Source organism: Copadichromis virginalis, linkage group LG13, assembly GCF_057382275.1.
Source record: "Copadichromis virginalis isolate Kocher_CV1m ecotype Utaka linkage group LG13, C_Virginalis_male_GT1.1, whole genome shotgun sequence".
NCBI classification, from domain to species: domain Eukaryota; kingdom Metazoa; phylum Chordata; class Actinopteri; order Cichliformes; family Cichlidae; genus Copadichromis; species Copadichromis virginalis.
Window position 1 is genome coordinate 26,237,525 of NC_140630.1, and position 21,215 is coordinate 26,258,739.

Below are 21,215 nucleotides of genomic sequence, written 5' to 3' on the forward strand. Positions count from 1 at the left end.
TGTGTGGAAACTGGGTAAGGAGGGCAGTGAGGAGCGGTGGAAAGGCGGACTGATGACAGCTGTCACTGCGGACAAAAACACTAACAATCTCTGAAGAGAACCCGAATGGCTCACCCCTGAAACTCCAGGAGACAAGGGATAACACCTCGACAGTATCGCGGGTTATTTAAAGGTGTCGCGAAGGTGAGGTATTGTTTTTGGGGGGCTGGGAAATATGACTGGAGGATCAGTGCCAATTTGCCCTGTCTGTCTCTGGAGAGTCGAGGTTAGCCCCACTAGCTATCCAAGCTAACTACCCAGCTAAACAAGTGAACTAGCTTTAGGTAGGTCTTCGGGACTGGGGGTGGGGGTCATTGCCGGGGGATGGACACGTCTAAATAGTTCTCGTTTTCTAGAGCGTTAGCTGGGCTGAAAGCTCAATGAGAACCTAATAAGGGAACTTTTCAAATATGAATTCGGGAACGACGAAATGCTAGTTAGCACTCCCAGTTAGCTCAGCAAAGAGCTAGCTAACAGTAGTTAACGCTGGTAGCTAACGCTAAGGAGCAACACATTCCCTCACTTCATTGCATTACTTTTGTTCTAACCCAGCTGAGGCCGTTATTTTGCTTATATGACAGGGGGTAATTCCAGCTTTATTAGTGGGTGGTAACTTAACCCAGCTGATTAATGATGGGTGGCTAATCACCCTATTCTTTGTCAAGGATCAGTATTCGTTAAGTTGCCTGCAGCGTCTGTGATTAGTGCGTTTGACTCTTGGACCTACGCGGTTTAGCTCATCAAACGTCTGCATGGAGTGCTCATGTCTCACTTGGATCCTCTGACTCAGCCGGATCCTAAACTAGGCGTTTTCCCCCCCGTGTCTGTACCAGCCATCCACAGTGGGCTTTTCTCTAGTGATAATGTTAACTCTAATATTACTCTTATGTCTATCAACGCATGTGGAATACCCATTACATCAACTTAAAATGCAAGCGTAATCAGTGGACAGGTATTGTTTGTAGATTTATTTTTTTAATTAATTGTGTTATTCATTCTGTACACTTTATCATGCTGCGTTTTGGGTTGGTATCTCTGGCTGGTTTAAGCTACCAGAACTCCTTCTATATGCATGTCACATTAAAGCTGGTTCATGTCAGTCACAAGTGTTTATCCAAAGCCCTTGTGGGTGCCATACAAGGGTCTGTTTTTGCAGGAGTGAAAATAAGAGATATGAAGTGTCTGAGTTGGGAGTGCAGAACGCATACACCGTGAAACACAGCCAAAAGGCATATGTCTAATTATTCTATCATTTGACTTTGTTTACTGACTTGTTGAAATTATTTTTATCTGCTTTTGTTCCTCCAGGAATTAACACACGTTTCCATCTCCTGGGCTTACGCAGTATGAGTTCCAGTACTAACATGGGGACACAAGGCACTGGTAGAAAGCGTGCTCCTCTAAAAGATCGGTTCTCAGCAGAGGATGAAGCGCTGAGTAGCATTGCTCGTGAGGTAAGGTCATTCATCACCTACATTAATTTTGAAGCTTACTGCAATGAACCTGGGATGCTTTCTCCATAAAAGGTTCCCCTTATGCAATCTGAATCAATGCAAATCAGATTTTTATTCAGCTCAAATGTTCTTGTTTATCCTCGTTGAGATAATGGGGGCTTCAAGTATAGACAAAAGACTGATTTGTCAATTTAAGGGTGGCTAACCCGGGCAACAGAACCATCACTTTTTAAAACTACCAGTTGTAGTACCAAGTAGTTTCTTAAGAGCATTGTCAGTACTCATATGCTTGCCTAAGCAGCATTATGGTTTGTGAGAGCCCTTTTAAACTGAACATGGCGATTAAATCTTTTGCCTAAGCTTTATAATGTAAATGCATGAGTCTACTTACTTTTTGTAACCCTTATTCTATCATTGCAATTACTTAAACCAAAGAAAAAACTCAGGTCATCGTAATGATTTTTCATCAATGTGAAACATTTCAAGAAGACAGAAGTATTTTTTTTTTTACTTACATTTGTGTGAATTCAAACAAAAAGAATTAAAAATGTTAATTATCTTTTGGCCTGAGAGATTGTGGAAAGTATTTACCAATAGCTTTTACACCATTTGAAATTGAGCTAACAATTTTAGAGCCCAGGTTTGGAGTAACCTGGTTGACCTTACTGATGTTCCAGTGTTGTTTTTTGAAAAACTGGTTGAAAGTTGAGACCAAAGGCTACTCAGCAGAACTTGTATGCAATCTATCAGGTTTCAGACTAGGTTAGCTATCAGTTTAGTTTAACAGCACATTGAATTAGAGAGGTGTACGAAGACTGCAGGGCGACTGATGTTAATTTGAAGTGTGGTGCTCAAAGTTGCATTATCAAAAACCTTCATATCTATATTTAGATATTGATGTTTGTGTTTTTCTAGTTAAGTTGTGAAGCAAGTGAAGACGGCTGTTTTGGAGTCCACAGAGGTTGACTTCACTTGTAGTGTTTTTGTTCACGAAGGAAAAACGCAGGCAAAGAAAAAAGCTGCCTGGCTTGTAACAACATGCCCTGGGATTATTCCATTTTGTTCCACTACAAGCCTTTCATTCCTTCACTTTTCTCCACAATATTGTGGATAACAGCAGAAAAAGCAAATATTGTTTTTGGTTCTTGTTGTATTGTTTTAAATAGTTTTTAAAGGGATCTTTAAATTCATATTTGCATGTAATAGTGATTCTGCAGGTTTTTTTTCCTGTAAAATTTAGGCTAAATCAGATAATTTCTTGCCTTTAAAAGCTTAAACCTAACGATAAATATCAGCCTTTAGTTGATGTTTATATTGACCTTTAAGAGCGAAGTCTTTGATGATCGAAAGCGGTGCAGTTCCTCATTCTTGAACTCTAAGCACAAGGCTCCATTTGCTCTCTTTATAGTTACACAGGCTCATCATAGAAACATGAGTCATCCAACCCTCCCAGTCAGGTCCTAAGTCTCATTCTCTTTGTGCTGCTAACCAGAGATTAGACTGTTTAGGGAGTTCAAGGGGTCAGTGTCTAACTTGTTTCACGTCACCACCTGCCCAGATTCTTAAACCTCTGCAGCTCCTACCTTGTGGTCAGGAGAGCCAAAAGTCGACCAGTCTAAAGTCTTGGCACAGTCCCCGACTGAGAGTGACTGTGAATTTGAGCCTGCACCATCACCAGACTAGTTTTGAGGCCCCTTACATTACTGGGCACTCAATCTTTGGAATACTGGCAGCTTACAAATCAAGCAGGGGACAAGTATTAGAATTAGATTATCACCTCATAGGTGTTGTCCCTCAGATAGGGATCTAAGGAGTCAACTATTTGAACAAAGCCATGCATGTCTTTTTTGATGTAGAGAGAGGAGTGTCTGTGCACAAACTATAGTTCATAGTCCATTTGATTTCATTTGTGATATCACCAAGTCGCTGTTGCAATGGAAAGTGTACAACTTTCCTTATATGGTTAGGAGTGTTAAGAGTTCAAAGAACAAAGCACCTATTACAGTCTGTGTTCATAAGCGTTTGGATGGCTGCTGGGATACAATCACTACCACTCCTATCCCCATTAAAACCTGTTTTTAACAATTATTATTTGGATTTCTAAAAGTAAGACATAGAGGAGTTAGCATTTTCAAGGACTGGTTGAGTATAATTCAAAGAGAGCCGAGACCTGGTGGTTTGCTATTTACAGGACTAGTATAGAGGACATACTAATCAGCTATCATAATTATTTCCACTGGAGTTAAAACAAGCTCAAACAGACCTCCCTTGTAAATGTGGCATTGAGTCTCCTATGGAGCGCACAAACACAACATAACAATCTTGTTTAGCAGATTGTTGCATAAATAAAGGTCAATTTAAAAAGCTCGATATTGACTGTTTCATTTCAGATTGCGATAATGTACAGTATGTTATCTAAATATTAATATTACATAAATTTCAGCATTTACTGCTGAATTTATTATGAAGAATTGTAGGTGATTAAAAAGTTATTGGTCAGTTTCTCACAGCCCGGCATTTTCCAGTTATTACAGACTGAAAGATTTTTGTTTGTTTTTTTATTTTGCAGAGAATTGGGGTTTAATTACAGTAACCTTGAATACAGATTCCTCATTCCACATACTTATTTTTAATTTTACAATAACTTTGACATTTACATTAACTTCTTGTACAGTGTGTGTTTTGCTTCAGGTTTTACAGTGGCATTTTATAGATCGTGTACCGATTAATCTGCTCTTTTTTTTCTTTCTTTCTTTTTTTAATAAGTTTCACATTTTCAGAGAGCTCAGATGTCTTGAAGTGTTTTCTCAACACTATTCCCAACACTCAAGTCACTTTACTTTGACATAAACCAGAGGAAAAGGAGCCTTCTGTTACATTTCTTATTACTTGAATTTTGGTGAATATCCCCATATGGTGGATTAATCTTATTGCCTCAAGTGTAGGAGGAGTGTTTAATGGCGAACTTCTACTGCTCGGGTTACCTTCTCAGGCCCATGATGTGGCAGTCAGAGAGCAAGGCTGGATGGGCCAGTCTATAGATAGGACAGACAGAGAAGCTCAGCTGTGCTGCTGTGCAGAGCAGGTCATACTGTCAGACAGATCAACAGGTGCAGAGCACACGGCCAGCCATCTCATTTGCTTTCTCATTTGGTCTCTCTTACACACTTGCAACTTTACTTCCTTTTTCACCTTGTACAGATCACAGTGCAGGATATTAAGTTTACCGTAGGTCAAACGTCTGTTCTGGCAAAAACATGGCTACCACATATATCCCCAAATAAAACTGAACATCCAAACCACAACTTATTTTTCATAAGCGACTTGCTCAAAATATTGGAGTTGCTATTATATGTTCATGAAGTTGGTAAATTATTATTAATCAAAATTAACTCTTGATACTGTGGTGTTAGACTGTCTACTTGCTGTCTACTCATTGCTCCCTCTACATCGCTATGAGTCTTTGTACAGGCTGCAGGAGTGACAGAAACCAGGCAATAACAGGGCTTAATTTGGAGTTGAGGTTAATATTTAGCCAATGATGTTGTCATTTTAAACAGTGAAAGTGAAAGTCTGCACCGACTAACAGGTACTTATCTTTGCTAATTAGTATGGTTGTGCCAATTGTGAAGGTCTGGCCTGATAACAATGTTGAAAATAAAAAACTGTCTGCTCTTGCTGTTGCTAATTTAGTTTATTTATTGTTTTTTTTGTGTGTGTGTTTAGGGGTGTGTGTTTTGGTTTGTTTGGGGTTTCTTTTCTCTCTCTCTTTTCCCTTTTCCATTTGTGTGGGGGTAACAAAGAACTCTGTATTTATCACTCTCTCTTTGAACACTGGTGTGAAACGGAAGATAGAAACATCAGCCTCTTCCATTGGTAAATGTCATCTTATTTGCAGATGTCAGTCAGTGGTGCATCTTTCCTAATGAGCAAAGAGAAAGGAGGACTAATGGGTAGAGCAGGGCGATATGACCAAAAATATTTATCATGATATACATTTGGAAATTTGCGATAACGATATGACTGACGATATAATTGACACTAGACAACATGCTTTACAACTCCCCAACTTTATTAGTGCAAAAAACCCCATCAATGTATTTTCACTTAAACAAGCAGCTGTTTTTTATGTGCATTAAAGTTATATAAAGACGTAACAGTGCAAATGCAAATTCCTTGCTGACAGTTTAACCAAAAGGCATTTCCAGTGGAAACTGGCCGACATATCCTCAGCATAACCATGTATAATATCCACAAAACTTAAAAAGAGGTTATATACACACACACAATACGGTAATATTATGTTGAAGCACAGTACGTATCACTCCGCGAGGCGCCTGCCTAATATAGCCGTAATGCTCCGACAATCCATCAAGCGGTGCGGGTTCGTAGCTTAGCAAAGTCGTACTAAAACATTTGACAGATTTTCGAGCGCCGTGTACGACATAAAATCGTTTCGAGATCAGTAAACACAACCAGAATTCATACATAAGGCCCACGGGATTATAAGGGGCACTGTCGATTTTCAGAAAAATCAAAGGATTGAGTTTAAGTGTGCCGTATTTTCCAAACAACACGGCCCGCTAGCATGCTCTACTAAAAATAGTGCTTTGTTGTGTATCTGACGGACGAAAGCTAAACCAGTTCCACACCACTGAAGTTGCAGCATTTTTACAAATCAATTCTGGTTCATCCGTTTCATTCAACGATCCACTTTCGCTCTTCTCATTCTGCGTCGCCGCCGTGTGCATATGTAAACAAAGGCACTGCGCATGCGCGTTTTACCCATATTCTATCTAGAGATGGCACGATACCACTTTTTTATGACCGATACCGATATCATAAATTTGGATATCTGCCGATACCGATATGAATCCGATATAGTGTGTTTTAATCAACAAAACTGTTTTTTTTTTAAATATCTTGCTGCATTTTGTATAAGTTCATACTCAAGTTTAAAACAACAACTACACTAAAGATATTCTGTTATACCTGTATGCAAAAAAAATATTTCATAGTTCAGCAATACTGATCAATCTAATAAACTTAAACCTACACCATCCTCCCTATTCTGGTATTTTAAAGAGTACTTAGCGTAAATATTAAGCAACCTAACTAATAGGGTTCCAACTCCCAGCAACAACAAAAATAAATAAATAAAAAATAGGGAACCACCCCTCACGCTCCACCTCATGATGCTTAATCGACGTAATCAACCTTAATTTGATGCAGTGTGGGGAAAAAAAAATGCACAGAAATCAATTATTTTTCAATATATTAAAATATTAAATAAATTCAACATCTTTCTTCAACAGAATTGCAGACTGCACAGATGGTACCTTCCCAAAGGAAAAAGTACTATAGCTTACTAGGGTATATATATACAGTGGGGCAAAAAAGTATTTAGTCAGCCACCGATTGTGCAAGTTCCCCCACTTAAAATGATGACAGAGGTCAGTAATTTGCACCAGAGGTACACTTCAACTGTGAGAGACAGAATGTGAAAAAAAAATCCATGAATCCACATGGTAGGATTTGTAAAGAATTTATTCGTAAATCAGGGTGGAAAATAAGTATTTGGTCACCTCAAACAAGGAAAATCTCTGGCTCTCACAGACCTGTAACGTCTTCTGTAAGAAGCTTTTCTGTCCCCCACTCGTTACCTGTATGAATGGCACCTGTTTGAACTCATCATCTGTATAAAAGACACCTGTCCACAGCCTCAAACAGTCAGACTCCAAACTCCGCCATGGCCAAGACCAAAGAGCTTTCGAAGGACACCAGGAAAAGTATTGTAGACCTGCACCAGACTGGGAAGAGTGAATCTACAATAGGCAAGCAGCTTGGTGTGAAAAAACCAACTGTGGGAGCAATCATCAGAAAATGGAAGACATACAAGACCACTGATAATCTCCCTCGATCTGGGGCTCCACGCAAGATCTCATCCCGTGGGGTCAAAATGATCATGAGAACGGTGAGCAAAGATCCCAGAACCACACGGGGGGACCTGGTGAATGACCTGCAGAGAGCTGGGACCAAAGTAACAAAGGTCACCATCAGTAACACACTACAACGGCAGGGAATCAAATCCCGCAGTGCCAGACGTGTTCCGCTGCTGAAGCCAGTGCATGTCCAGGCCCGTCTGAAGTTTGCCAGAGAGCACATGGATGATACAGCAGAGGATTGGGAGAATGTCATGTGGTCAGATGAAACCAAAGTAGAACTTTTTGGTATAAACTCAACTCGTCGTGTTTGGAGGAAGAAGAATACTGAGTTGCATCCCAAGAACACCATACCTACTGTGAAGCATGGGGGTGGAAACATCATGCTATGGGGCTGTTTTTCTGCCAAGGGGACAGGACGACTGATCCGTGTTAAGGACAGAATGAATGGGGCCATGTATCGTGAGATTTTGAGCCAAAACCTCCTTCTATCAGTGAGAACTTTGAAGATGAAACGAGGCTGGGTCTTCCAACACGACAATGATCCAAAACACACCGCCCGGGCAACAAAGGAGTGGCTCCGTAAGAAGCATTTGAAAGTCCTGGAGTGGCCTAGCCAGTCTCCAGACCTCAACCCCATAGAAAATCTGTGGCGGGAGTTGAAAGTCCGTGTTGCTCGGCGACAGCCCCAAAACATCACTGCTCTCGAGAAGATCTGCATGGAGGAATTGGCCAAAATACCAGCTACTGTGTGTGGAAACCTGGTAAAGACCTATAGTAAACGTTTGACCTCTGTTATTGCCAACAAAGGTTATGTTACAAAGTATTGAGTTGTATTTTTGTTATTGACCAAATACTTATTTTCCACCCTGATTTACGAATAAATTCTTTACAAATCCTACCATGTGGATTCATGGATTTTTCTTTCACATTCTGTCTCTCACAGTTGAAGTGTACCTCTGGTGCAAATTACTGACCTCTGTCATCATTTTAGGTGGGGGAACTTGCACAATCGGTGGCTGACTAAATACTTTTTTGCCCCACTGTATATATTAGACTTAATAGTTACTATATACAGTAATGGACTTCTATTCATTTTACATCAAATTAAAACTTTGGGTGTCAGATAATTATTTATTAAAAGCTAGACATTTTAAATGAGAATAAGAAAGAAAAGTATGTCTTTGTGCCCCCTTTTCCCTGTTAATGCCCTATCGGCCCCCCTGGCTAAACTTTGCTAGATCCGCCCCTGCACAGTTACCAGCCGTCAGCTACGTAGAAAAAGATCCTGGTGTAGAAAGTAATATTAAATAAATTCTAACAACAGCTTATCAAGCTTAAATGTGCTGCTGTTGTTCAGCCGCTGGTTTCCTCTTTCTGGTGCAAAGTGGGCCAAAAACAAACAAGAGAGACGGACTCGCGACAGAAAAGCCGATCAGCTGATCATTAAGCAGTTTCATGATTGAAGTAGCAGCAAGAAGAGGCACTCGCTCCATATATCGTTTGTTAAGCTTAACGCAGGAATGCTGTACAAACATTCAGAGATGGACTTACACACTTGCTTTACTTCTCTCGGGGATAACTTTGTCGGAGATGAAATGCCGGGTTGCTAGCGAAGCTCCAAATGCTATCCAGACCACCGACAGGTCCCGCATCCCACAGCCGCTCTATCACGTGATGCCTACTGCTCCGATGTGCTAACGTTCTGAGGCGAGTTACGGCGTGTTGCAAGTTTTGTGAGGTGCTTTCGTGATATTTAATGGATCGGATTACATTTTTTATTTTTCTCCGATATCCGATCCAGTAATTTAGGTCAGTATCGGACCGATACCGATACGTAATATCGGATCGGTCCATCTCTAATTCTATCACGATATTTCATTTTCCTATCGTTGCCCAAAATTACACCAGTATTACCGTGAACGGTATGATATAGCCCAGCCCTACTAATGGGTTTGTTTTTGTTGGAACTTAACTAATTTTGCCAGCCTGAGTGTGAGTTGAGTCACTTCTGTGACCAAATAATTTTTCACAGTGGCACTCTGGTTTTCAGTCACAGAGCAGTGAACTGCTTGCAGTGTTGATCCCTAATGTCTTTTAAGAAGAGAACACTGGCAGGCTTTAGTTGGAAATGCAGCAAGGACAAGATCAGAGTTTGGTTAATGTATTTTAGCTGATACTAATCTATTAAAACATGTCTGGATATGAACATCTCTAGCTTGTATTTGTTGTTAGGATTAAATGATAATTCATCTGCTAAACAAGATTGTTAAATTGTGTTTGTGCGCTTCAGGCTATTATTGAAACGGGAATAGCGTATGTCCACAGGCGTTCGATTCTGGCAGTGGAGATAAGAAATTGCTGGAATGCTGACAGTGTTTGTCTGCAGTGAGATACTGTACACACTACCCCCAGTATTTATGGACTGCCTTTTAGCTAGAGATAAAGAGCTTATAGTTTCACGAACAAGTTTGCCATTCTCTGTTTGTGGCATGTTTAGTTTCAGAGCATGTTTGGTATGCCGTATTCAGTACCCAATGAAAGGCTAGGCTACATAGTCACCTGTGTCTAATCGGAGCTGTGAAGGGGTTGCTCACATTAGCCTCCATGCTCTGTAAAATTATCTCCTGTTTATAATCTGACTCACTACAACAAATTGTGCAATAAAAGAGGAGTTTTGGTATTCAGGTTAGCTTTTATTTATAGCTGTTTTGTGCTTCAGGGTCACTTGGATATTGTGAAATTGTTTTCAGGCTGACTCATGTTGTTTTTTTGTTTGTTTGTTTTTTTTCTATTTGCTCTGCTTCTCAGTTTATTTGTGCGCTATCGGCATCTCCCCTTGTGAGGGCTTTAAATTAGCCCTCCTGAAGCTAATGGTTAGCACATGTTGGTGGGGATGAGGCATCCCAAGCACTCAACGGGAGCTGTGGCACAGAGGAAGCTGGTCCACAATGTAATATGGACTCTGCAAAGTTTCCATACCGTAAAAAGACAGACGTTTTAGCACCTGTAGCAATATTTGAGTTTAGAAACAACAACAACAAAATCAGCGAATATTAATGTTATTTTTGTCGAGGCAAAACAAAAAAGTTCAATAGAGAAATCTTTGATATTGCTTAAGAATAAGGTATTTACAGAGCAGATCATTTTACAGTTACATTGAGTGGTCTCTACTGTGTGATTAAAGCAGTGTTTGTGAAATAAAAACAAATCTCTTTATTATAATTTTCTTTTTTAAATAAGCACTAATTTGTCTTTATCATCCTGGTAGATCCATAAACTAGGTCGTTTTTGGTGATTTGTTATTGTTGATGTGTTGTTAAAACTAAGCAGGGCTTCATCTTATGTGACAGCACGACCTTCAAGCGAGTGTGAAGAAATGAAATCAACCCACGTCTGCCAGATGCCTTCTCTTTTACAGGAAACTGTTCAATATCCAAACATACTCATGTAAATTCTACAGTGTGATTATTTTTATTGCAGCGCTCTGCTGTCTCTTTTATACCTTTTATAAGTTTCCATTTGAGATTGACAGGTGTGTTCATGTTGTGTGTTACAGGCGGAGGCGAGGCTGGCAGCAAAGAGGGCGGCTCGGGCAGAGGCAAGAGACATTCGAATGAGGGAACTTGAACGGCAACAGAAAGAGGTAAGTGGACCTGATAGGCAAAGATACTCTGACCGTAATTCAGGCCATCAGGTACTCTGATTTACTGCTGTGTCTGTTAGCACAAATGTTTTGTAATTTTACTATGGGATTTGGTCTTGTTTTCTTTCTGCTAATCACATTTTAATGTTTTGTCGCTACCTCCTGTTTGCAAAGTGCTCATCTGCATCCACAGCAGACGATCTACAAGCTGTTGGCTTTATAGCATAAAAGAAAGTCTACAGTGACAGTTCACATACAGAAATATACCCATGGAAAGAAAAAAATGAAAGTGCTGCATGTCCACAAATCAACAAAAAAATCTTCTATTCCTGGTTTAAATGTCACCCAGTTTTTCCGTTTCAGCAGTTTTGAATGAAATATGATTGTATGTTTTTCCTGGCATTTCCTCCCTCTGCCCAGCTTTCTTACCGCTCATCCAGCAGTAGCAGCAGAAAATGGGGTCAGATCCACCAGTGGATGGTAGGCCAGTGAGGCAGTGTTGTTGCTTCCATTTCCACTAACACAGCCTGTTGTGTGGGACTGAGTCCCAGTCAACCCTGACAATTTAGCTACACTTGACTTGCTGACTACTATGTACCTCACTGTGGAAATATGCCTCAACAGTGTATTTGCTTTGGAGACACCATAATCTGTGACTGTGTATTTGGAGAGCAGGCTTTGGCCTTTGACTTTATTTAGAGTGGGTGAGTCTGTATGTAAGGAGGCGGTTTGGACCGTTAGCTGTACTCCTCCAGCTACTTAAGAAATGATAGTGTCTTAAATGTTTATGAACTACTTCTGCATGAAATTAATCTGTGTTGGTGTGTTGATGCAGAAAATAGGTTTTCACTGTGTGCTGTTTAATGAGACAAAGGTTTGTAATATATTAGCATGTCTAGTTTATCATTAATCCTGCCGTTTTGCTTGAAAAGGCTAACATTTGCAAATGTTTATGACACCCATTTGGTGATAAACACGCAGAGGTTTTTTTGAATGGCTCGGGCTTTGCACAGCAACCAAGTGTTCCAGTGATCTCTCTGCTTTCACTCCAACTTTCCTTCCTGAATCTAGGCTGACGCAGAAAAAGCCAGAGCCTCTAGTAGTAGTAGATCCAGCAGCCGTCATCAGCGGGTCTGTATCTCCCCTACATACTTCCTCTTTGTCTCCCTCTATTTCCTTTTCTTATTTCCCCTTTAGGCATACAGTTAATCTCTCATCACTCATGTGTGTCTCTCTCTATCTGCTTTTCTACTGTGACTCCATATTTCCACATTAACAGGGGCTGGATGATGATGTCACGTCAGTCCGCAGCTACAGGGTGCGTACATAATACACCCCTGCCAGGTTTATTAAGACTGCACACTCATAGGGGCACACTAATGTGTGAAAGCCGTTGCTCTTGTGTGGAAACCAGTTGTTATATATATTAAGATTTGGCTGAACTGCGTTTTATTTTGACAGTATTGACTGTTGCTTTAGTTTTCTCTGAGAAATTCCCTGCTTATCTTTTTTTTTAATGTTTTTTATTCTAAGTCGTCGTCATCAGGAATACGTGACTTGGGGTCTAAGAGTCAATCCAGTTCCCGTAGAAAAGATGCCTTGGTTTGTTCTCTGTGCATATGTGTGAGAGTAGTTTGAAGGCTAAATAGTAGATTCACCTAACCTTATTTTTGCAAGCAGATCTAACTCCTAGATGGCAACTGTTTTAGAGTAGTTACCTTTTTTGTTGAAGTTTCTCATCTACTAATCTTGAAATGCCTTTTCAGTGCAGTTTGCACCATGATATTTTCTGAATGCCTGGCTTTATGATTCTGATTCATTCATAAGAAAACTTGGTGTGACATTTTTCAGCTTTTAAATTCTTTTTTTTCTTTGTGCTGGAAATGCATGCACATTGACACTGGTTCTTAGATATCATAATGGTATATTTCTACCCACTAGTATATGCTCATAGTACTGTATTGTTTGCCCTGCTTGTGGTCTTGGCTGTGAAATAAAAGTGATACAGTGCTTTCCTGAGGTGTTGTAGGTAATATAAGGGCAATATAATGTCATGTTACGGTTATACGTAATTTTAGTAGTTTTCCTAGATTGTTGACAGGCACCCTGATGGCCTCATAATATATCACACATAAGTGAAGTTTTGCAGATAGATAGATATCTATATCTATCTAGAGAGAGGATTTTGTCATAAATACAAACGATGCAATGCTTTTAAAAGGTGTTATAGGCACATAAATGTCCATTGTTAGGCGGTTGCCAGGTGATATAATGACAACATCATATCTGAAATGGATAAAGAACCTTGTGGGGCCTGAGTGGCAGTGTGCGTGTCAAGTTTGGTTGCTCAGTTTCTGGTCGTACAGCATGAGTTGGCAGACAAAGAAACAAAGTCACAGATTCTAAACTGTGTAAGAATAGCAGGGTGTACAGTTCAGCATTACCAAAAGCTTTTTCAAAACACAGTTATGTGTCTAGTACACCAAACATATGCATGCATTTGTAGAAGTTGACCTAACAGCATCCCAGATGTTTTTTTTTTCGTTTGGTTGTTTCTGTTGTTTAATCTTTATCCGATCATAATTCTGTGGTCTCTCCTCCTCAGTCTGATGGCATCTCTACTAGCTCTGCGCTCAAGAGTTCACGCTCCACTGTATGAAACTTAGGTGTTTGCCATTCTTTATAACTTTCTTTTTCTTGAAGTTCCTGTTTCCCATTACAGCTGCATTTTCTTTCTCTTTGCATTGTTTTTCTGTGTTGAACAGAGTTCTGTGTACAATGATCTGCATAGCCATAAGAAGGCTTCATCCCGGCCCTCAAAGAAAGACCTTCTGGTCAGTGTTGTTGTCTTGGCTGTGATCTCAAGCATGGAGATGGTGTAGAGTCATTGTGGTGGCTTGCAGTGGTATTTTCTTGGCAGCTGACTTTACCCTTTACTTGTCATCACTGTGTGAAGTGGCACATAGATCAAGAAGTGTTAATAAAACACACACCAGAGGATGAAATTTCTGTTGGTGGTTATATCCTTCCAGACTGGGCTGTACCACGATCAGAGGAACTACACCAGCCTAACAAAGACCAAACCACCACCTCTTCTCTCCACCTCTACCTATCGGGTTGGTCCTTTGCTGTGCAACTTTTAGTTGACAGACACTCACTGAAAATGGAGCCAGCTGAAGCTGACTATTCCTGTCTGCATGGTGTCGTTTAGTGGAGTTTTTATTTGTTAGATATTTGTTAGATATTTGTAATAAGGGGCATTGTTTGTGTGTCATAATAATCAGGGTAGAGAGAAACATACCAGTTGGCGCATAGTGTTGCTCAGAACTTTATACCCACACTTCTTAAAATCATTTGAATTCATGTAAATTACTATGACCAGGGTGTTATTTAAATGGACATGTCATGTCTTATCACACTTTGAGCTCAAAGTCCTAAATGTGTTAGGTTCAGCAAAACATTCGTCCTGTTTCCACTCGCTGCTTCTCTTTATTCTCTCACCGCCTCACTTTTCCACAATGGTCTGCCTCTGTCCTCTAAGGTGACCTTTCCCTGCTCCTTTCCTCTCCAACAGGCCACCACTTCCTCACCCTGCACCACTGGCACAGGGCTGTCTCGCAGCTACAGCACGGTCAGTTTTTGTTCTCTAAGTGGCCAGCATCTCTGCACGCTTCTAGTTGCCTTCAGAGGCAGACCTCCCCCCTCTGTCACAGCCACGTACATGAGATTGGATGCCCAGTGTGGCTGGGTCTGCTTATATTTAGCTCCTGGACTCTGCGCACTTATCTGTGGGCAGATTTTTGTGCTTCGGTTAGATAAGACAGAAGTCTGTGTGAAGCCAAGGCTTCTGATGTGGAGCACTGAAACCAAGCTGAAGTTGGAAAACCAAGTATTTGTTTATTGCATGGCTAAAAGAGAGTCTGTTTAGCTAGTGCGTCATAGATTTATGTGTGCTCTCGTGTTTTGCTGAGTCCTACGTTGTCTCCCACGTGTACCCTCAGGCCTCTATTTGCGACGACGCTGGCCTTTACGGCTCAGGCTACAGTTCAAGAGCTGTAAGTCTTCTGTTTGTCGAACCACGTTATTTTTGCATTGTCATCCCACAGCAGTTTACTGTTATGCCATTAGTGTGATGTCTGGCTCCATGCTGATCCTGTCCTCCTCCTCATCCCATCCACAGCCCTCTGAATACAGCTGGTACTCCTCTGGAGCCAGCTCCACTCGTAGCAGCCCTGTGGTGAGCACCTTAAAACCACCGCCAGTCTGCATGAGAGCACCCAAAAACCTACTGCTAACAGCCTCCTCCTCACCTCCTCTCACCGTTTCAGGAAAGCATTTTTGACAGACTTTGTGTGACAAGTGTGTGAACAGTTCTGTGCAGGCTGAGAAGTTGTAGCAAGGTTTAACTTGGGTCCAGCTGATGCATCTGAGATAATTATCCTAAATGCATAAAATTGAATTAGGTTTCTTACTGCTGCTTTAAAGTAAATCAATTCTATTTAAGACCAAGACTTGGAATTCTGTCAGTTGCTGTTTGCTGTATAAAAGTACAGTGATTCCTCATTTTGTGACGTTTGTCTGTGTGCGTATTTGTGTCAGTCTTCCTCAGATGATGACACTGTCAGCAGTGTGTCCCAGGAACGCGGTAGCAGAGGCAGGAGGGACAGTGGGGTGAGCTGTAGTAATGGGGTAGTTGATGTGGCAGTAAACTTAAGCGCTTTTGCTTTTTTAATTGTATTGTACTGGGCATCAATAATGTAATACTCATGTGGCCCTCTCTTATCCTGTCTCTGCCTCTCGCTCTCTCGCTCTCTCTCGCTCTCTCTCTCTCTCTCTCTCTCTCTCTCTCTCTCTCTCTCTCTCTTCATCCTGCGCCTGTTGTAAGTAGTCTTCTGACCTCTTGGACATTAGTGAATCGGCCGCTGATTATTTCAGCCGCTCCAACCGAAGAGGCAGTATTGTGTCTGACCTTGATGATTTGAGTATTCCAGATTTGGATGCTGTAAGTGACTGAACAAAGTTCCAGACGGTGTGCTTGGGAATGGAGTCTAACACAAATTACTTACAAATAAAAATGACAGAAGTGGCTTACGCACGATTAAAAATTATATTTGGTATTTAAAACTCATTCATATTTTTTTGTTTTGTTTGTTTTTGTGTGGAAATTAATCTGTTATTGATAGTAGGGTGCTGTGGGCCACTGCAGTGGTTGTGATTGCAGCATGGACTGCTGGGTATCTAATGTATTGGTGTCTTGATCAGCTGTCAGCTCTGTAGTTTTTGTGAACATGCAGCACTTTTACCTAACTCATATTAACTTGTAAACTGCTTTTACAGATGAGGAAACGGCTTCAAGCTTGACCATACAGGTTGTATGTTCCTAATTTATTGCATGAATATGAACTAAACTGATGGGGTTTTTTTCTTGCTTGCTTTGCAGCTGGATGAAAAATGTGACAAGCAGTATTCAGATTATAGTAGAGTAAGTGCCATTACTTTTTTTTTTTTTTTTTTTTTTCTTAAGCAAAGAATTAAATGATCTCCAATGATGGTGTTTTGGGGATACTGTGCAAAATAATTTTTAAGCTAGTTAACACTGACCTATGAATCATTCAGGTATTTAAAAAAAAAAACACACACATAATAACCAGTATCATTTCTACACATAACAGACGTCTTGCCAGCAGCCTGAAGTAAAAACAAATCATTTGTTCCCTTTTTCTTAGTTGAAACTGTGAAAAATGCCCTAATTTAAAAGTTTGACAGGCAGAAAATGGAACAAGTGAAGAAGACAGACCCTTAGAGGTCGTTAAGAAATAGGGCATAGACCTGACACAGGACCTGAAAGACCCATCTGACGTACTGTTCACTAAAGCCTCAGAAATGGTCTCAGCAGAAGTGTGGCTGTCAAGAAGCTGTTGTTTAGTAAGGGGAACGGGGAGAAAAGCCTGAGGTGTGCCAGGTTACAAGAACCGAACCGAAAATCAGTGGCAACATGTTTTATGGAGTAATGAATCCAAATTTGATTAGTTCAAAACATCACCAAAATAAGTACGGGTACAACAGTCATCCTTAATTGTTTGGTTTGAATTTCAATTTTGCTACGTTTTGATAAATTGCTACACCTATTTACATATTTTGCTACACCTATAGAGATTTGAGGGATCGCACAAGACTTCTGTACATCCTGTTTGAGTCATGCAGAGGTTGCTATAACAGATGTCTTCAAAGGACAGTTTTGGACAGTCTTGGGGATAAGAGGTCGGAATATTGTTGCTTTTCAGACATGTAGCGCACATCAGAAGATGATCTCCATCGGATCATTTCTCACTGTTAGAGAGGCTTTTGTTTGGTTTAGGCAAGGGTGCATCCTGGGTAGAGCCAGGATGCGTGTCACCCTCACTGTGTTATTATCATGTTATCTCACATCAACGCGAGGCAGGGTTAGCGAGTGTTTCATTTCAGATCGCACATACAGCTTCACCAGGTAGCGCTAAGAAAGGGTGTGTGTGTGTGTGTGTGTGTAAACAACTATAGTACAATTATACAAAGGAATGTGGAGAGCAGAATGACACCAGACACATTTCTGTTTCTGGTTGCAACTATTGCACTCCTCATCACAAAGTTAATTAAAAAAAATTAAATGTAATGTCTGAGTCATCAATAAATCAAATTCCACTGGGAATTAATTTTCTGTATTACATGCAAGCACAAAAAAATGGGAATAAAAGTAACCTAGTGTATACAAACAGCCGTTTGGGAGTCTGAGCTGGTTTCTCTTTCAGGTGGATTTGAATAGAACAGGATTACTCAAGAGCCATGTAGTATCAGATGATTGCTTTGCTGTGCTGTGCTGCGTTTGTTTTTCTCACTGGGGTTTGGGGTACTTTATGTCCTCAGCCATCCTCCCGGTGTGCCACCCCAGGCCTCTCGGCAGCCACCCTGGCATCACTGGGTGGTACCTCATCACGTCGAGGTAGCACAGACACCAGCAGCGCCTACGACCCCGACACCAGTCTGAGTGAACTTAGGGTAAGAAGTTCAAATACACACAGTGTCACTTTTCTATAATAATTAGTGAATAACTGATTAGAAGTTAGCACACAAAATTCCAATTTGATTTTGGATGTTTGATTATTGTGTTTTTGAGCCTTTTATGTAAACACATATTCCTTCTGGAGCGTTGCCTCTGCTGCCCTCCTGCTGTTCTTTGTGTCTGCTTTAACCAGTTTTCTGTGTGTGTGCATGGGAGGACTGGATGGGACATGTGCCCATGACACTGTCTGTCTCTAAGTGGGCATCTGTATGTCAGCTGGACTGTTTGACATGGCAGCACGGGTGCTTTGTTGTCTCTCCCTTTTATACTCCCCAACCTCTCTGATGCCCCAGTTCACCCCAACCATTCCCTCCATCTGCTCTACAGGATATCTATGAACTAAAGGACCAGATTCAGGATGTAGAAGGGCGGTACATGCAAGGGCTTAAAGAGCTGAAGGTAGAGGGGCTTGAGCTCACAGCATGTCTTCTCTTGTCCTCTGGGAGCAGCATGACTTCACTAACTCACACTGCCTCCCCACTCACACCCCTTGAAGTCTGTCCTGTAGCTCCTAACACCACAGCTGTTTCTTTGCCTGCTACCAGTCAGAATTGCGCAATGACTCTTTATTCCTGCATGGTCTTCTCCCTCTTCCTGTTTTGATCTTAAATGAAGACACTCCCTCAGTTAGTGCTGGTTTTTAATGTCTTAAGAAGAAGAGTAAAAGCTCCACCTGCTGACAGATCAGTCGTTCTTTCAAATTATTTCTTCCACCCAGGCTTTCTTTGGCACAGGGTTCAATGGCCCTCTGGCTCACTGACTTTCACCGCAACTTCCTGTCCTCTAAGGAAGGAAACTGTATGTTTTTATTGATAAGAGTAGTTTACTAACAATCTTATGTTCTTGATAGTTGGATACAACTGGTGCACTTTTAACTGGTTTTCTGCTTTCTGGTGCACTCATAGTTTTTTTTTCTGCCTTATTTCACTGCTGAAAGTGGTTGAAGGCATTTTTATTATTGTATGATCATTTTCACCATTTGTGCATTACATAGTCCCAAATTACATATTCAGTATTTTTAATAGCAGTTTTGTATTTTAAATATCTTTTTATTAATCTGAAACTTAAACATGTGTAGCATGTTTGGCCATTTCATGTTTGATGTGTTACAAAAGCTGTTCTTATACCAGAGAACGCACCTGTTGCATGTAGGTGGAGTGTGAAATAATTAATTAATTTTTTTACGTATTAACATGTTGCAAACCTTTATCAGGAGTCACTCACAGAGGTAGAGGAGAAGTACAAGAAAGCCATGGTATCGAATGCACAGCTGGACAACGACAAAGCCAACCTCATCTATCAAGTGGACACACTCAAGGATGTCATAGAGGAGATGGAGGAGCAAATGTCAGAGATGAAGAGGGAGCTGGAAGAAAAGTCGAAGGTGATAAATCTCCCGTGTGGTAACCTGTAACGTCCCAAACTCTTTACAGAAGAGTTGTGGCTAAAATGTTCTGTCTGTGCTTTCAGGATCTAGAAAGACAAAAACACACATGTACAGTTCTCCAGCATAAACAAGAAGAACTGAAAGAGGGAATCCGCCAGAGAGATGAGCTTATAGAGGTATTGTTGAACCTTAAACTTTTTTTTTCAGCCTAGTGTTGATGTGTCTGTACTGGCTGCGGAAGATGTTCGGAAACTACTGCGCTAGCTTGATAAGGACTGATTGGCACTGGCCTGCCTCTAGATCCTCTACCATAGATCCTGTCTATTGCTCTGACAGTTCTTCTCATTCCATATATCCTATCAATCATTCATTTCTATATCTATTCCTATTCCAGCTATATCTGCTCTAATTAGTGTCTTTTCACACTGTTTCACCAGTGTCTGTCTTTTTGTCTCTATACATGTGCATTTTCACTTCTTTGTTCCATTCAGTTTTTCTTGTTTTGTTCCTGTCCTGTGTTGTGTCCTCTTGTTGCTGCTCAACACCACTCCAGGAGAGCCAGAAAATGCAGACTAAGTTAGATGCCCTCACCAGAGAGGTGTTTGACCTGCAGGAAACGATAAACTGGAAGGACAAAAAGATTGCGGTAGGAGGTCCCATGCCTTTGCTCTGACAGAACATGAGAGGCAATCGATGGCTGTGGGGTTTTTTGTCCCCCTCTCCGCTCCAGCTCTTTTGCCTCTCATGCTGTCTCTGCATGATGGAGACCCTTAGGCATTAGCACATAACAGAACCCATTCACATACGGTTTGGATTTTTGCATGTCAAAATAACAGATTTCAGTTTGATTGTGTGGCCTCAGCTAACAATAACAGTGTACTGGCACGGCGTTAAAGCCTGCTGTGGTCAACATTTCTGGAAGGATGGTCATGTGAACTCTAAGAGACATTAAGTCCATAAATTGCAGCATGAGATGCATGTTCCATCTGTGAATCGGTCAATTTGTTAATGTAGTCAGCATCGTGTTAATGTAAAGTTGTTGTTTTTTTGTGAGAATCAGAAGCAGTGCCCTTTCAACCCCCTGTGCTCTACCTTTCCTTTTAATCTTTCCCTTTAACCCTCAAAGCTCGTCACCTTGTCCTTCTCTGCTCGTGTGCTGTTTGTTATTACGTCCCTCTTCTTTGTTCGATATGCACAGTGCATGTTTGTGCATGGTACCTGTCTTGTTCCAGCATGTGTGGCATTGCATGTCTATCCAAAGTCTATCCAACTTCTCTGCCTCTTCTCCTCTCTCTTGTCTTCTCTCATCCATGTGGCCAGGCCCTAGAGAGGCAGAAAGAGTACTTTGATTGCATTAGGAATGAAAGAGATGAGCTCAGAGATGAGCTCGCTGACATCAAGGGGAAATCCAAAGCAGGAGAGGTAGGTCAACCGAATGACAAAAAAAAATAAAGGTTACAGGAAAGAGCTGCTGGCCAAAAGATTTTTGTTGTTTTTTTTTTTTTTTGTCCTTCTTGGAACTAAGCCTGCTGTTTTGTTGTTATACTTTTTACTTCCACCGCTTTGTTTTTCTTTCCGCTTTCTTTGCTGTTTCACTTATTTTAATTAGTTGTTTTTTTGTTTTTTCCCCTGCTTCCTACTTGTGCATAAC

The 21,215-nt window shown here is 40.9% G+C and overlaps 1 protein-coding gene across 5 annotated transcripts in view; it reads left to right on the forward strand.

Moving 5' to 3' along the window:
- The window catches only part of lrrfip2 (leucine rich repeat (in FLII) interacting protein 2), a 23,479-nt gene continuing 2,264 nt past the window's right edge, over nt 1–21,215 (forward strand). The window contains exons 1-22 of one of the 5 annotated variants that reach the window (XM_085478228.1): nt 1–183; nt 1,348–1,493; nt 10,995–11,081; nt 11,502–11,561; nt 12,153–12,212; nt 12,361–12,399; nt 12,615–12,683; nt 13,687–13,734; nt 13,847–13,915; nt 14,114–14,197; nt 14,656–14,712; nt 15,083–15,136; nt 15,262–15,318; nt 15,681–15,752; nt 15,970–16,083; nt 16,522–16,563; nt 17,982–18,113; nt 18,505–18,576; nt 19,391–19,561; nt 19,648–19,740; nt 20,118–20,210; nt 20,885–20,986. In XM_085478228.1, coding sequence (XP_085334354.1) covers nt 1,386–1,493; nt 10,995–11,081; nt 11,502–11,561; nt 12,153–12,212; nt 12,361–12,399; nt 12,615–12,683; nt 13,687–13,734; nt 13,847–13,915; nt 14,114–14,197; nt 14,656–14,712; nt 15,083–15,136; nt 15,262–15,318; nt 15,681–15,752; nt 15,970–16,083; nt 16,522–16,563; nt 17,982–18,113; nt 18,505–18,576; nt 19,391–19,561; nt 19,648–19,740; nt 20,118–20,210; nt 20,885–20,986 — 1,683 coding nt within the window. In that variant the 5' untranslated portion in view covers nt 1–183; nt 1,348–1,385. The remainder of the gene's footprint in view (nt 184–1,347; nt 1,494–10,994; nt 11,082–11,501; nt 11,562–12,152; nt 12,213–12,360; nt 12,400–12,614; nt 12,684–13,686; nt 13,735–13,846; nt 13,916–14,113; nt 14,198–14,655; nt 14,713–15,082; nt 15,137–15,261; nt 15,319–15,680; nt 15,753–15,969; nt 16,084–16,521; nt 16,564–17,981; nt 18,114–18,504; nt 18,577–19,390; nt 19,562–19,647; nt 19,741–20,117; nt 20,211–20,884; nt 20,987–21,215) is intronic. The other 4 variants (XM_085478231.1, XM_085478230.1, XM_085478229.1 and 1 more) reach the window with 4 other exon arrangements.